General features: G+C 46.4%; 1 protein-coding gene across 1 annotated transcript in view; it reads right to left on the bottom strand.

The window, feature by feature from the left end:
- Window positions 1-14941, bottom strand: part of LOC121290074 (B-cell linker protein-like) — a 54701-nt gene that overhangs the window by 13674 nt on the left and 26086 nt on the right. The window contains exons 6-11 of the mRNA XM_041210229.1: window positions 13904-13982; window positions 13379-13409; window positions 12196-12226; window positions 11411-11489; window positions 10878-10912; window positions 9900-9946 (exon numbers count right to left, since the gene is read on the bottom strand). Coding sequence (XP_041066163.1) covers window positions 9900-9946; window positions 10878-10912; window positions 11411-11489; window positions 12196-12226; window positions 13379-13409; window positions 13904-13982 — 302 coding nt within the window. The remainder of the gene's footprint in view (window positions 1-9899; window positions 9947-10877; window positions 10913-11410; window positions 11490-12195; window positions 12227-13378; window positions 13410-13903; window positions 13983-14941) is intronic.

Raw genomic sequence — 14941 nt, 5'->3', positions numbered from 1 at the left:
GTAGATGATGAAGATGTCGACTCGGTGGCTGTGGCTGCACACGATGAGTCCAGCAGTGAGTCCGAGGATGAGCATGCACAGGGAAATGCTGAAGAGGTAGACACTGACCCGGGCATACTCCAGGGAGGCAGAGATACCTGGGAGGCTTTAATCCAACGAACGTTCAACTAGCACACCACAGATGGACCACTAGGACAAGCCTGCGCTGTAGGCTCAATACTCAACAACAAATTGCAAAATCTACCAGGTTAGGAACACAGTCACTAAGGGCCTTGTTAATAAAGCTGAATGTCCAACAAAGCACTCATTATAGTTTTGGGAACCACACACATGCAGAAGAAAAGAGGCACCTTCAGCCATGGTGACATACCTGAATTTAATATGTCAAACAAACCAACTTATTCCAAAAAAAAGAGAATAGCGTTACAAATCAAAACAAATCATAAGGACGTCATCTCGGTGAGCACAAAAACACCAGTGAAAAACCCATGGTGTACATAAGGTACCTTATGTTTTCGTTTCTGGGTGTTACGTCTTGGTGCTGCCCCCATTGCTGGGAGTGGCATCTGAGACAGCTGCTGACTCTGCTGTCCTGTTGGCCTCGATGATCTTAGCAGTCGTCCTCTGGCCCGTGGAGCCTGTGCTGGCCCCGCCTGGGGGGGAGCTGACAGTTCCTCAGCTGACATCTCCCCAATTGTCACAGCCTCACCGGATGGTATGGTCACTGGGAGAGGGGCAGAGGAGCTGCCGCTCTTATCCAGAGTGCCCTGAGAGGTGCCCGCAGAGACGACAGGCAACTGCTGCGCCGACATGAGGTCGCTTCGGACCTCCCTGCTCACCGTGGATGGATGGGCACTGAGCTGGGAAAGCTGATGCCCAAACCATCTCCCACACTGGCACTGACCAGCTGAAGTCAATGCCGATGTGTGGGCTTACTGGTCCGAGAGCATCCACAGGAAGCCTGACAGGTCTCCTGGAGTAACCTCTCCAAGAGAGTCGCCACTCTCTCCATGGAGGACGCGTGGCGCTCGGACATGTGTCTCATTGCTTCGGCGATCGTCCACGTAGACTCTCCACCACGGAGACCAAGCCAATCATAAGCTTATGTATCTCCCTGAGATGCTCCCGCACACTTGGCCACAATTCCTGCACCTGCTGCTTCGCAGACAACTCCAGAGGCACATCATCAGGCATCGACTGAGCATGTGCCTGGTCCCCTGCAGTCCTCCAACTGCTGGCGCCATGGGCACTCTCTGTCTCTGCCAGCTCCACCAGTGACTGTGAAGTGCCCTCGTCACTGTGCCCCAGGACGCTAGCCAATGTTCGAATTCCCACCGAGGTGCTAGTATCTGCACTGGTGCCTGCCTCGCAGAAATGCTGTAATGTTGGTGAGACTTCAGGCCCCCTCAGGTGTGAGAGGAGGCACCTGCTGCTCCTCCTCCCGGCCCTGCTCCAATGATGCTGAAAGGAAGAACAAGGGCAGTGGATCAGTTAACGTGGAGACAATGTCAAAATGCATCCCTGTCCCCCGGATTATTATGCGCTCATCCTTCCATAACCAATCATCAAGCCATGTTGCAAATTTAAATCAATTAACATTCAGCAGTGCTATGGCTGTTGGGAGAACAATGCTGACCTCACTGTTGGGCATAACTACCTGGCCGTGGCACCCGAGCCTCACCGACACCAGTGGACCTGGGCGCGTGGTGCCTCTCCAGATCCAGGGCCTCCTGCTCGAAGCGGCTAAGAATGGCGATCTGTGCCTGCCTGTCGCCAGTCCTCGCAAGCTCTGCCGCGTTATGAGAATTCTTCTCCTGAAAATGAGAGACGAGCATTGATTAGTGCAAATTGCACATGGACCCTCTTCGCGCACGGCCCACACCAACCAGAGTCGGGCATATCAGGACTCCAGAGCCTCCTCACCTCGCTGCTGCCGAACACTCACACAAAGACGCTAGGCCTGCTCCACACCCCCCCACCGCCCCCTTGGATACATGCTTCCTACATCACATTAGGCACATGGTATATCCTTCCATAGCAAGGAGGCGCAAGCACGTGGAGCACAGAGTGCAGCAGATGGTTCGTCGTCATGCCACTTTGAAGCTGCCCTCCCAGCATGTCATCACCCTGACTTGGACTTGTTCTGGAATTCAAACACAGCGCCTAGGTGCAGCTCCTCCAGGTTGATCCCAAACTAGTCATGCGGGACTCAGTGTAACACATGCTGCGGGGGCAAAATACATCTCTTCATCACCCTCTCAGGCTGACCTCAGCATGGGCAATATCTGCTGGCCCACCCAGCAAAAGACAAATACCATCGATGATTCAATGCAGTCACTACACTCAGACTTGGAGGGGGAAGGTGGGGGGGCAGCAGGGGTATAAGATGACCTGCTGGGTCACATGACCAATACCAACATGGTACTCACCCTGCCAGAGCGCAAGTTGTTGAAGCGCTTGCGACACTGGATCCAGGTGGGCCGCACCACGTCACGGGTGCTCACCACCTCCGCCACCTCCTCCCAGGCACGTTTCGTCATGTGGGGGTGGGTCTCCTCCTCCCATCCTGGGGAAGCAGCATCTCCTGCTGTGCTGCTACTCTCTTGAGGAGGGCAGCAAGGCAGTCATCCGAAAAATAAGGGGCACACTGTCCCCCCCACCTTACCCTGTCCCACTGCCCTACCCTCCAGCCTGGCCTGCTCCGCTGGCCCACCCTCCGGACTGGCCTGCTCACCAGAAGCCTTCCACTTGCTATTGTAAGCAGGCTTGCAAAGGCTGCCAGCACTTTAAATAAACAGGCAGCCGGGTCGCTATTGGACCAGGCGGACAAAGCACTCCCACTGCCGCCCGCCCACCCCTACTATTCTCGGGAATTTCGCATTATGCTGGGTGGGCCTTAATTGGCCCACCCATGTAAAACGGCAGCGTGGACCCAATCACAGGCAGCGATAAGGTCTGTGCCCACCCATGCCCGCTCCTGCTCCCGCTCCGCCCCCCGCACCAACCAGAAAATTCAGTCCATAGATTTTAAAGGACACCAGCAAGCTAAACAATCCCCTGGACAGTCAGATTCAAAGTGAGTTCTCTTAACCTCAGTCCCTGGAGGCAGCAAAAACAGAATTACCTGGAAAAACTCAGCAGGTCTGGCAGCATCAGCGGAGAAGAAAAGAGTTGATGTTTCGAGTCCTCATGACCCTTCGACAGAACTTGAGTTCGAGTCCAAGAAAGAGTTGAAATATAAGCTGGTTTAAGGTGTGTGGGGGGGAGCGGAGAGAGAGAGAGAAGTGGAGGGGGGGGGTGTGGTTGTAGGGACAAACAAGCAGTGATAGAAGCAGATCATCAAAAGATGTCAACAACAATAGAACAAAAGAACACATAGGTGTTAAAGTTGGTGATATTATCTAAACGAATGTGCTAATTAAGAATGGATGGTAGGGCACTCAAGGTATAGCTCTAGTGGGGGTGGAAGGAGCATAAAAGATTTTAAAATATTTAAAAATAATGGAAATAGGTGGGAAAAGAAAAATCTATATAATTTATTGGAAAAAAAAAGAAGGGGGAAACAGAAAGGGGGTGGGGATGGACGATGGAGCTCAAGACCTAAAGTTGTTGAATTCAATATTCAGTCCGGAAGGTTGTAAAGTGCCTAGTCAGAAGATGAGGTGTTGTTCCTCCAGTTTGCGTTGGGCTTCACTGGAACAATGCAGCAAGCCAAGGACAGACATGTGGGCAAGAGAGCAGGGTGGAGTGTTAAAATGGCAAGCGACAGGGAGGTTTGGGTCATTCTTGCGGACAGACCGCAGGTGTTCTGCAAAGCGGTCGCCCAGTTTACGTTTGGTCTCTCCAATGTAGAGGAGACCACATTGGGAGCAACGAATGCAGTAGACTAAGTTGGGGGAAATGCAAGTGAAATGCTGCTTCACTTGAAAGGAGTGTTTGGGCCCTTGGAAGGTGAGGAGAGAGGAAGTGAAGGGGCAGGTGTTGCATCTTTTGCGTGGGCATGGGGTGGTGCCACAGGAGGGGGTTGAGGAGTAGGGGGTGATGGAGGAGTGGACCAGGGTGTCCCGGAGGGAGCGATCCCTACGGAATGCCGATGGGGGGCTGAAGGGAAGATGTGTTTGGTGGTGGCATCATGCTGGAGTTGGCGGAAATGGCGGAGGATGATCCTTTGAATGCGGAGGCTGGTGGGGTGATAAGTGAGGACAAGGGGGACCCTATCATGTTTCTGGGAGGGAGGAGAAGGCGTGAGGGCGGATGTGCGGGAGAAGGGCCGGACACGGTTGAGGGCCCTGTCAACGACCGTGGGTGGAAAACCTCGGTTAAGGAAGAAGGAGGACATGTCAGAGGAACTGTTTTTGAAGGTAGTATCATCGGAACAGATGCGACGGAGGCGAAGGAACTGAGAGAATGGGATGGAGTCCTTACAGGAAGCGGGGTGTGAGGAGCTGTAGTCGAGGTAGCTGTGGGAGTCGGTGGGTTTGTAATGGATATTGGTGGACAGTCTATCACCAGAGATTGAGACAGAGAGGTCAAGGAAGGGAAGGGAAGTGTCAGAGATGGACCACGTGAAAATGATGGAGGGGTGGAGATTGGAAGCAAAATTAATCATTTTTTCTAAGTCCCGACGAGAGCATGAAGCAGCACCGAAGTAATCATCGATGTACCGGAGAAAGAGTTGTGGAAGGGGGCCGGAGTAGGACTGGAACAAGGAATGTTCCACATACCCCATAAAGAGACAGGCATAGCTACTCCGGCCCCCTTCCACAACTCTTTCTCCGGTACATTGATGATTACTTCGGTGCTGCTTCATGCTCTCGTCGGGACTTAGAAAAATTTATTAATTTTGCTTCCAATCTCCACCCCTCCATCATTTTCACGTGTTCCATCTCTGACACTTCCCTTCCCTTCCTTGACCTCTCTGTCTCAATCTCTGGTGATAGACTGTCCACCAATATCCATTACAAACCCACCGACTCCCACAGCTACCTCGACTACAGCTCCTCACACCCCGCTTCTGTAAGGACTCCATCCCATTCTATCAGTTCCTTCGCCTCCGTCGCATCTGTTCCGATGATGCTACCTTCAAAAACAGTTCCTCTGACATGTCCTCCTTCTTCCTTAACCGAGGTTTTCCACCCACAGTCGTTGACAGGGCCCTCAACCGTGTCCGGCCCATCTCCCGCACATCCGCCCTCACGCCTTCTCCTCCCTCCCAGAAACATGATAGGGTCCCCCTTGTCCTCACTTATCACCCCACCAGCCTCCGCATTCAAAGGATCATCCTCCGCCATTTCCGCCAACTCCAGCATGATGCCACCACCAAACACATCTTCCCTTCACCCCCCCTATTGGCATTCCGTAGGGATCGCTCCCTCTGGGACACCCTGGTCCACTCCTCCATCACCCCCTACTCCTCAACCCCCTCCTGTGGCACCACCCCATGCCCACGCAAAAGATGCAACACCTGCCCCTTCACTTCCTCTCTCCTCACCGTCCAAGGACCCAAACACTCCTTTCAAGTGAAGCAGCATTTCACTTGCATTTCCCCCAACTTAGTCTACTGCATTCGTTGCTCCCAATGTGGTCTCCTCTACATTGGAGAGACCAAACGTAAACTGGGCGACCGCTTTGCAGAACACCTGCGGTCTGTCCGCAAGAATGACCCAAACCTCCCTGTCGCTTGCCATTTTAACACTCCACCCTGCTCTCTTGCCCACATGTCTGTCCTTGGCTTGCTGCATTGTTCCAGTGAAGCCCAACGCCAACAGGAGGAACAACACCTCATCTTCCGACTAGGCACTTTGCAGCCTTCCGGACTGAATATTGAATTCAACAACTTTAGGTCTTGAGTCCATCGTCCATCCCCACCCCCTTTCTGTTTCCCCCTTCCTTTTTTTTTCCAATAAATTATATAGATTTTTCTTTTCCCACCTATTTCCATTATTTTTAAATATTTTAAAATCTTTTATGCTCCTTCCACCCCCACTAGAGCTATACCTTGAGTGCCCTACCATCCATTCTTAATTAGCACATTCGTTTAGATAATATCACCAACTTTAACACCTATGTGTTCTTTTGTTCTATTGTTGTTGACATCTTTTGATGATCTGCTTCTATCACTGCTTGTTTGTCCCTACAACCACACCCCCCCCCTCCACTTCTCTCTCTCTCTCTCTCCGCTCCCCCCCCACACACCTTAAACCAGCTTATATTTCAACTCTTTCTTGGACTCGAACTCAAGTTCTGTCGAAGGGTCATGAGGACGCGAAACGTCAACTCTTTTCTTCTCCGCCGATGCTGCCAGACCTGCTGAGTTTTTCCAGGTAATTCTGTTTTTGTTTTGGATTTCTAGCATCCGCAGTTTTTTTGTTTTTATCCCTGGAGGCAGCAGTTTGGTACATACAGGCTGCAGGCTTTTCACATTTATTGGATCCTAAACTGCCTCTCTTACGAACAGTCTTCTCTCCTTAAGACATATTTTCCTCTTTGAATGCAAATTCCCATTGTTCCCCTATGTTTTGTGAACTTTACCTCTCTACTAATAAAAAAAATCTATCATACTAATTCCACCAGTAATCTTTGGAAAAAATAAATAAACACACTGGGCTGAATTTTCTCCCCGTCTGGGGGGGGAAGTTGATGGGCAGGAGCATACGGGCGCGCTTCCGATCAGCGCCCCCAATTGGAGGCATGGCGCCATTTTACGTGGACGGGCCAATTAAAGCCCGCCCAGTGTGACGTTTGCAGGGAAGTGCGATGTGCTCCCTGTGCAGGCAGGGGGAGATTCCTAAAATCAAGAGTGCGTTCTTTCATGCATGCACACAAAAGAGTGCACTCATCTCCCTGAGGCTAAGTGCAGCCTCAGGGAGATTGGCTTTAAATGTGAAAAAGCTCAAAATAGAAAAATAAAATTTCCCTAACATGTCCCCTCATGTGACAATGTCACATGAGTTGGGACATGTTCATAATTTCCAAAAAAACATTATTAAAATTTTTAAAGCCCTACATGAAACCTCATCCTGCCCGTGGATGATGTTTCATGCTTTTTCTAGCGCGTGCCGGGGCTCCTGGCCTGCCCGCCAGCCTTAAGGTTGGACGGGGAGGTCCTTTAATTGGTTAAGGGATCCTGTCAATGGCCTCAATTGGCCATTGACAGGTCGGCGGGCGCGCAGCTGATTTTGCTGCACCCCCGCCTTCCTGAAAATTTAAATGGGGCACGGTGACGTCGGGAGTTCCGGCTGACATCATCCCGCATCATTTTACACATTGGCGAGCGTGCCCCACCCCCGCTGGCTGACGGTAAAATTCAGCCCACTGTTTCTTACTACTTGTGCTGGCTGGGTATACATCACACCCCCTCCTTTGAATTCAATCCTTTGTTTAAAAATGCAAATGTTCCCTTTAGACTTCACATTCTAAAATTCCAACATGTTTACCTAATTGACATTTCAAACCTAACCTCTTCTTACATCAACACCCAGATGAGCGGTCTCTGACTCAATTAAGTCTCACACACACAAATACACACGTAGACACAATATTACTCTGTTTTACAATAAATTCAAATAACATTATGGAAATTATTATATCTTCCTGACAATCCACTGTTCATGCACACAGACTTTCTGGGAGGAGTAGCTAGCTATCAACCAGAAACCAATGCCCAGCTGGCTGAATTTTCCTACCAATATCTATTTAACCTACAGATACTAAAACCAATTTGAAAGCTCAAACTACAGACTCAGCACAGACTGAGAATACAAAATTGGGCCCTTTCTAGGCTCAGCTCCTTGTGGATTAATGCACTGAGCCACTTCAGGAGCCACTAGACACCACATCATCAAACATTAGTCAAAATCTTGCCGAGGAACAGAGTTGCAAAAGAACTAGGGTGGTGGGGGGGAGTTCTTTAAGTGCATCATTTTTGTGTTATTTGACTGTTTAGATTGGAAATAATTGGACTGATAGTATTAAAGGAAATTTCCACAAGTTGTATTAATGCATGCTTCTGAGGAAGAGAATAGTTAGACAATGGAGTCAATGGCAAAATTAAAAACTATTGATCTGATATCAGTATTTTTTATACGGGCTGGATAAAGTCTTTGCTTTCGTTATCTCCAGGTGCATTCCTATCTGACCTCCTGCCTTGCATGGCAATAACCTTGAGCTCATTCAAAACTCTGCTGCCAGTATCCTGTCTCACACCAATTCCTGTTTGCATAATATATAGAGCACAGAAACAGGCCATTCAACTTTCCTTTTCTAAATCTATTGTCATAACCATCTAGTCCCTTCTCTCTCAAATGCTTGTCTAGCTTCCCCTTATAAGCATCCATACTGTTTGTTTCAACTTGACCCAATGGTGACGAGTTCCACGTTCTTACCACACTTTGGTTGACGAAGATTATTCTGAATCAGCAATTGGATTTCTTGGTGACTATCTTAGAGTGATGGTCTCTAATTATGCTCTTTCCCACAAGAGGAAATGTCCTCTCTGTATCCATTCTATCAAAACCTTTTATAATTTTGAAGACCTCTATTAGGTCACCCCTCAACCTTCCCTTTTCAAAAGAAGAGATCGAACCTGTCAATCCTTGCCTGACATACCCACACATTTCTGGTATCATCCCTGTAAATCTTCTCTACAGTCTCACCAGTGCCTCTCTATCCTTTTACAACATGGCGGCCAGAACTGCACGCAGTACAATAAGTGTAGTCTAATCAAGGGCTGAAAGAAGTTTAGCATAACTTCCCTATTTTTCATTTCTATCCCTCTAGAAATAAAGCCTAGTACTTGATTTTCTTATTTTAAGGACATTACTAACCTGTGGTATAACTTTTAATGATTGATGTGTTTATACTCTGAGGTTCCTTTGTTCGTCTACCCAATGCACTTTCCAAGTAATAAGTGACCTCCCTGTTCTTCATACCAAAATATACTACATAACATTTAATTTGTTTACCAGCTCACTTTGGTTTCCAGTCGAAAAACATCTCAATTTTAAAATTTGCATACTTGTATTCAAAACCTTCCAGGTCTTTTCCCTTCCCAGCTCTGTAACCTCCTCCAGCTCTACACCTCTTTGGGAACTCTTTATTCCTCTAACTCTGGCCTCTTGTAGATCTTTCTTTTCCTTCGCCACCCTATTTGGGGCAATGCCCTAAATCTGGGATTCCCTCAACATCCCTTTTCATCTCTCCACCTCTCTATTCTTCTTTAAGAAACTGCTTAAAATTGCTTAAAACCTACCTCTTTGGTCACCTGTTCTAATGTTTCCTTCTTTGGCTTGGGGCCAAAAATTGCCTGATTGCACTCCTTTGAAGTACCTTGGGGAATTTTACTGCATTAAAGGCACTGTATAAGCAGAAGATGTTGTTGCTCTTTTTCCCATATTTTTCAACCCACTTTTGCTCGAACATCTATCTAACATATTATTAAATGTTGACATAAACACAACTTCAATCCTTAAACCTGGTAGTGTATTTCACAGCCTTAAAACCCACTATGTAAAATAAGAGATGCAGCACCAGATCATAGCTGAAGCATAGAGTATGCCAACCACATTGGAATATTTTCAAATGTTATTAATAACCAATCTACAAACACAATCTGAATATAAATCTGTTGGAATGGAACAACCCAAGCAGAGAATTGTATTTCTGGATTGCACTGGAGATATCTTACTACATGAGTAACCTAAAATTTGTAAATTCTTAATGGATTCTTGCACAATGTTGCTATCAAGACAACCTTGTGGCCGGACCTCAAAGATGAACATAGCCTGAATTTGGTAATGGAGGAGCACTAACAGCTTTTACAGTGGAGGGATGTACTAGCAATCAGAAAACAAATAAGGAGCAACATAACTGAAAAACACTGAACACTGAAAAACACCCACCTCTGCAAATATACTTGGTGAATACATCAGCCCAGTCCTTGTATTAACTGATAGTGAAAACAAAACAGATTAAAGAAAAACAACATACTTAGTTATTTAACTCTTTGAAATTTTCTACTCAGAAACATTCTCTATTTCTGCCCCTAATACCACATGCTCCTTTTCTGTGCCACATGCTTCTGGTGTTAGGACTCGGTGGAAGGATTATTTTTGTTGAATGAATAAAGACAAATATGAAAACAGTTCAAAAGGACAGCTGGATTGAGTTTACTCAGAAATCTGTCATCAGCTCTGCAGCTCTTGTGCACCCATGGCCAAGCTTCAGTCACTCAGTTATCTGGTCCCAGCTGACTCTTTGGAAAGGCCAATTTCTGAATTCATTTTTTAAAATTAGGTATCAATTGTGTGGGTTTGCGAAATTTTGCCAGTTTTGTTCCACATCAACCCTCTGAAACTTTACCCATGAGATCCTTCTTTATGTCTGGCACTGACTGTGAACTCAATATTTAATCGTGGCGAACACATCATAATTGATCCCTATTTCAACATTTATAAAAATAAACATTCCAATAAGTGCCACTGGATAGCAACCAGGACCAAGGCTGTATTCTTCCAGACCAGAGAGCCTAAAGGCAACTGTAGCATCCAGCTCCTATCCTGGCTAAGATCAGCTAACTCAGCACAGAACAGGGATCAAACTTGTTTGGATTAGTGCTGCACCAGGCAGTGGCTTTCAAAATGGTTGATGGGAAATAGCAATTTTACAGATGTCCGTGCTGGCATCACTCCAATTACCTGTAACAGATCAGAATGGCATTCAACATGTGAACTGAACTAAAGCTAACCAAGTGAAAAAAATATCCAGCCAGATCCATTCATAAATAGCCTGGATTCTCTGTTCCCTTTCCTCCTCCTTCCAAGTTCAGTGGATAGTTGTATGTAATATATCAGTCGTTTATGCAATCTAATTGTACTTACCCAGGGAACCTTGCTGCATACTTGGGAAAGGAACACTACAAACAAAAACAGATAGGGGTTAACTGTAAAGATAAACAGCAACAGGGTCACAGTATCCTACTGAAATATCAGAAATTAGAGAGTATTTCCCCCATTTAGCCAGGAACTGCAATAGCCTTGGCTCATGCGTGCCACAGGTATGATGGAAAGATTGGGTTTCCACCAGCAGATTCACAGTGCTCAGACCCAAACCCAGAGAATGAGGCTACTTCATCCCATCAAAACTCATGAGCTGTCATCAAAGAGCCACCAAGAGTTTTAAAAGTAGCTACTGAATCAGTTCAAACAAAACAGGTCTGTTACTGAACATTTACAGTAACACAGAGCACAGTCTGCCACTCAACCCTGGGCAAAGGTTCTTCATGGCACAGATGAACAGCGGTCTTGTATTTGGACCAAGGACCTCATCTAATCTGAAAGAGCCCAGATTTTTTTTTTACTACTGAATAAGACTCCAGAATTGGAGTGATTTGACCCAAAATATGTTCACTTACCTCTGGGTGAATGGAGTTGGCACAAGAACATTGCTTTTAATTTGACTGCCTTTGCCAGTTAAAGGTGGAATCGACATTTCTGTTGTACAGAAAATGCAATTAGATCCATTACAGACAAGAGAAGTGTTTTGTGTTTGGAGGGCAAATCTGTTTTTATCCTGAATAAAAGTAGACTGTCTCTTCTGCTACTGTGAGTACTATAGTCAGAACTCACTAAACTCCTGTGGCCCACAATGTTCATTTCACTTCCAATAAAGGCCAGGTTTATGTAATGGAGAGTTTTGTAATAACAAGGACCCACCATGTGCCCTTTATATCCTGCTGTGTTTTCTATACTTTTAAGCCCACATGAACTGTACTCATAGCTACATGTTTCCACAGATCCCAATATTGCCAGAGTAGAACGTTTTGTAAAATGTTGAGGATTGTGTTTTTAGACAGACATTTCACATTGTGAAATTGCTGAACATTATGGAGGGATGGGTTCATTTTAGTCAATTTGTTAATGGTTTGCTGATTGTATTCCACCAAGTTTGATTAATGGAAACCCTTCAACAGTTGAATAAATTTGAATTATGATTTTCACAGGAGTTAATTGTTTTAAGACAACCTTGGTCTGTCTTTTCCACCTTAAATGACCAAATTTAAAAGATAATCATTATAAATGTTAATAGTCAGTCATGCTGCATCATCTGCAAGTTGCATTCTGCAATAACGGAAGGGATTAGTGAGATTGAAGACATTTATTACTTGAATTCTGAAAGATTTGATATGCAAGCACCTACCTTCTGGTGATATTGGAGGCTTGGGACAAAACTGAAAAAGAAATTGCGTTGACACTAAATTCAGACTGCAGAACTTATTTTCCACATAAAACCTTTATGCATTTAGTCACTGGAAATCAAAATTTATCCATCCATTTGGTTTGCAGCAAACAGGCGGGTGTCTTATTATTCACATCAAATCCTGCACAGTCCTGCAAGCGACAGAAAAGATCATAGCTTTGCCTACTGACATAAACAGTTGGTCAGGCTTGTCCCAACCCCATGATGATTTGTTGAGGTACAGAGCCAGAAAGTCTCAGGCTCAGTCTCTGATTTGTACTGAATTAGGCGAGGCAGAAATTAAATGGCTCAACATTATTTGTTTAGGTCAGGAGCTAACAGCCATGGTCGTTGCTCCAAATCAATATCAAGTTCACTGGCTGGAAAGTGTGTGTGTGTGTGTGTGTGTGTGTGTGCATGCTTGTGGCAGGTAGGGTGGTGGGGGGGAGGTGAGCTGGGAGTGGTGGATATGGGCTGAAGACAGCTGTGGCCAAGTCAGCTGCTTATCCTCATTGCTTCGGCTCACACAAAAAGACTGGCCAATGGGCTGAAGTGCTGGGGGTCACCTTGAAACCTGTGCAATCAAACCCCAGGAAATTCAGAAGGGAGAAGATTAGAAAAATTTAAGAAGCAGTCCAGATGAAAGGATGTTTCCATGGGCAGGTAGCTGAATGCAGACTGATATAAAAAGTACAGGCTGGAGTTCTAAAATGGCAAATCGAAAATTATGCAAGTATGCACCAGAGCCATCAGCATATGCATGGAAGAAATTTGGATATGTTGTTCTGGATAAGACTCAATGATTTTACCCGAAACATAAAGCTTCTTCTTTCCTTTCAGATATTGTGATCTGCTTCAGATTCCTCGCATTCTTCCATTTTATTCCTGAAACTTGGGATTGGTGCTGCAAAATGGTGTGTGTGCCATATTCAATAAGCAAAGTAATGCTCCGTGCAGCACTCTGCCTGAATTCTGGTGGCAACTTGATAGGTCTTTGATTTTGGTCTCAGCAAATTCTCAACTTTGCTCCTAACTGCGGCTATATAATTTAGGGCACAGGTATAGTTCTGCTGCAACTACATCAAACCTCAGTTCTAATCTTTATTGAATTGTTACTCATGCACAATTCAGTAACAATACTCACTGGTTTCCCGAAAAGAATAGAAGGCTTTGGCCTGCAAGAAAATACATATTTTATTTAGGATCCAATACACCAGGAGAAATGCAAACATTGAAAATGAAATAGGGATATTCAAACCCAACATATTCACCACAATCTTGAGCAGGAAACCTCGGATGACCTTTCAATACACTACGGACAGAGTGCTGCACTATCAAAGGTGAGCTTCTGGTATCACATGTACGATGAGACCCATCTGCTCTCAGGTGCTCATAAAAGATCCCAAAGCATTATTTTGAAGAAGAGCTGGACAATATTTATGCCTCAAAACATCATCAGTGAAACAAATAATCTTTGCATTTATTTCACTGCTGTTTGTGGGACCTTGCTGTGTAGAAAACAGTGGCCACTTTTCCTACACTACAACTGTGGCTACACTTAATTAGCGCTTAATTGGCTGTAAAGCACTTTGGGACATCCTGAGGTTGTGAACAGGGTTATATAAATACATGTCCTTCTTTCTTTCTTTGATCAATGGGCTTCACTTACACTGAAGTTGGTGAATTTGCTCCTCGTGGAGGAATTGACAGTTGTGGTCTGGGGTCTGGTAAACTTTTACTTCCACTGCCTGTGAAGAAGGGAGGAAATGCGCAATACATAAAAACAGCACAGATACAAACAACAGTTGTCCTATCCAAAAAGCAGCCAAAGCACACAGAATTTAGAGGGCTGAATTTTCTGTTCGTCAGGAGGGCAGGGCTAACCCAATCATGTGTTGGCGCAGAGCCAATCGCCACCGGCGATCCAGGCCACGCCACCATTTTGCATGGGCAGGCCAACTAAGGCCCCCCCAGCGCATTTCACACTTCCGTGTAGAGCAGGATGTTTATAATTGCAGTGGCCGTGTACAGATGGCCGGTTCCAACGGGGAACCTGCAGTCTGTATAAAGAAAGGCCAGGCAGCCTCCTTTAGGCTGATCACCATGGACAGCTTACAGGTACAGGGGCTCTGCACAGCAGGCTCTGATGGAGGGAAGGCCAAAGGAGGAGGGCAGGCTGCGGGGTAGGCCAGTGGGGGGGGGGGGCCATTGTACCCCTCGCTCCTCTGATGCCTGCCTTGCTGCCCTTCTTGAGGAGGTGGCAGCATGGCAAGAGGTCCTGTTTCCCAGAGATGGGAGGAGGAGGGCCCCCACATCAAAACGTGGGCCTGGCAGGAGGTGGCGGAGGTGGTCAGCTCCATAGATGCTGTCCGTCGAACAGGATCCCAGTGCCGCAAGCGTTTCAATGATTTGTTGCGTTCTGGATGGGTGAGTACCATGTTGGCCTTGGCCATTTAACCCAGCAGGTAGCCTTAGCCTTGAGGCACCCGCCGTCCCCCAGTTTTAGTGTCGTTACTGCATTGGGTATTTGGCGCACGCTGGGTGGGCAAACAGATAGTCACCATGCTTCCATCAGCCTTAGTGGTTGAGGAGAAGATGGGTTCTCCCTGCAGCATATGTTGGTGTTTGTCGCATTGAGTAGTCTGGTGGTGACCAGACCATGCTGCACACACTGACCCACTTCGAAGAACAGGCCATGGAGCTAGAA

Source organism: Carcharodon carcharias, chromosome 17 (genome assembly GCF_017639515.1).
Source record: "Carcharodon carcharias isolate sCarCar2 chromosome 17, sCarCar2.pri, whole genome shotgun sequence".
NCBI lineage: Eukaryota > Metazoa > Chordata > Chondrichthyes > Lamniformes > Lamnidae > Carcharodon > Carcharodon carcharias.
The sequence above is the reverse complement of the archived record's forward strand: the minus strand, read 5'-3'. Positions and strand labels throughout refer to the sequence as shown.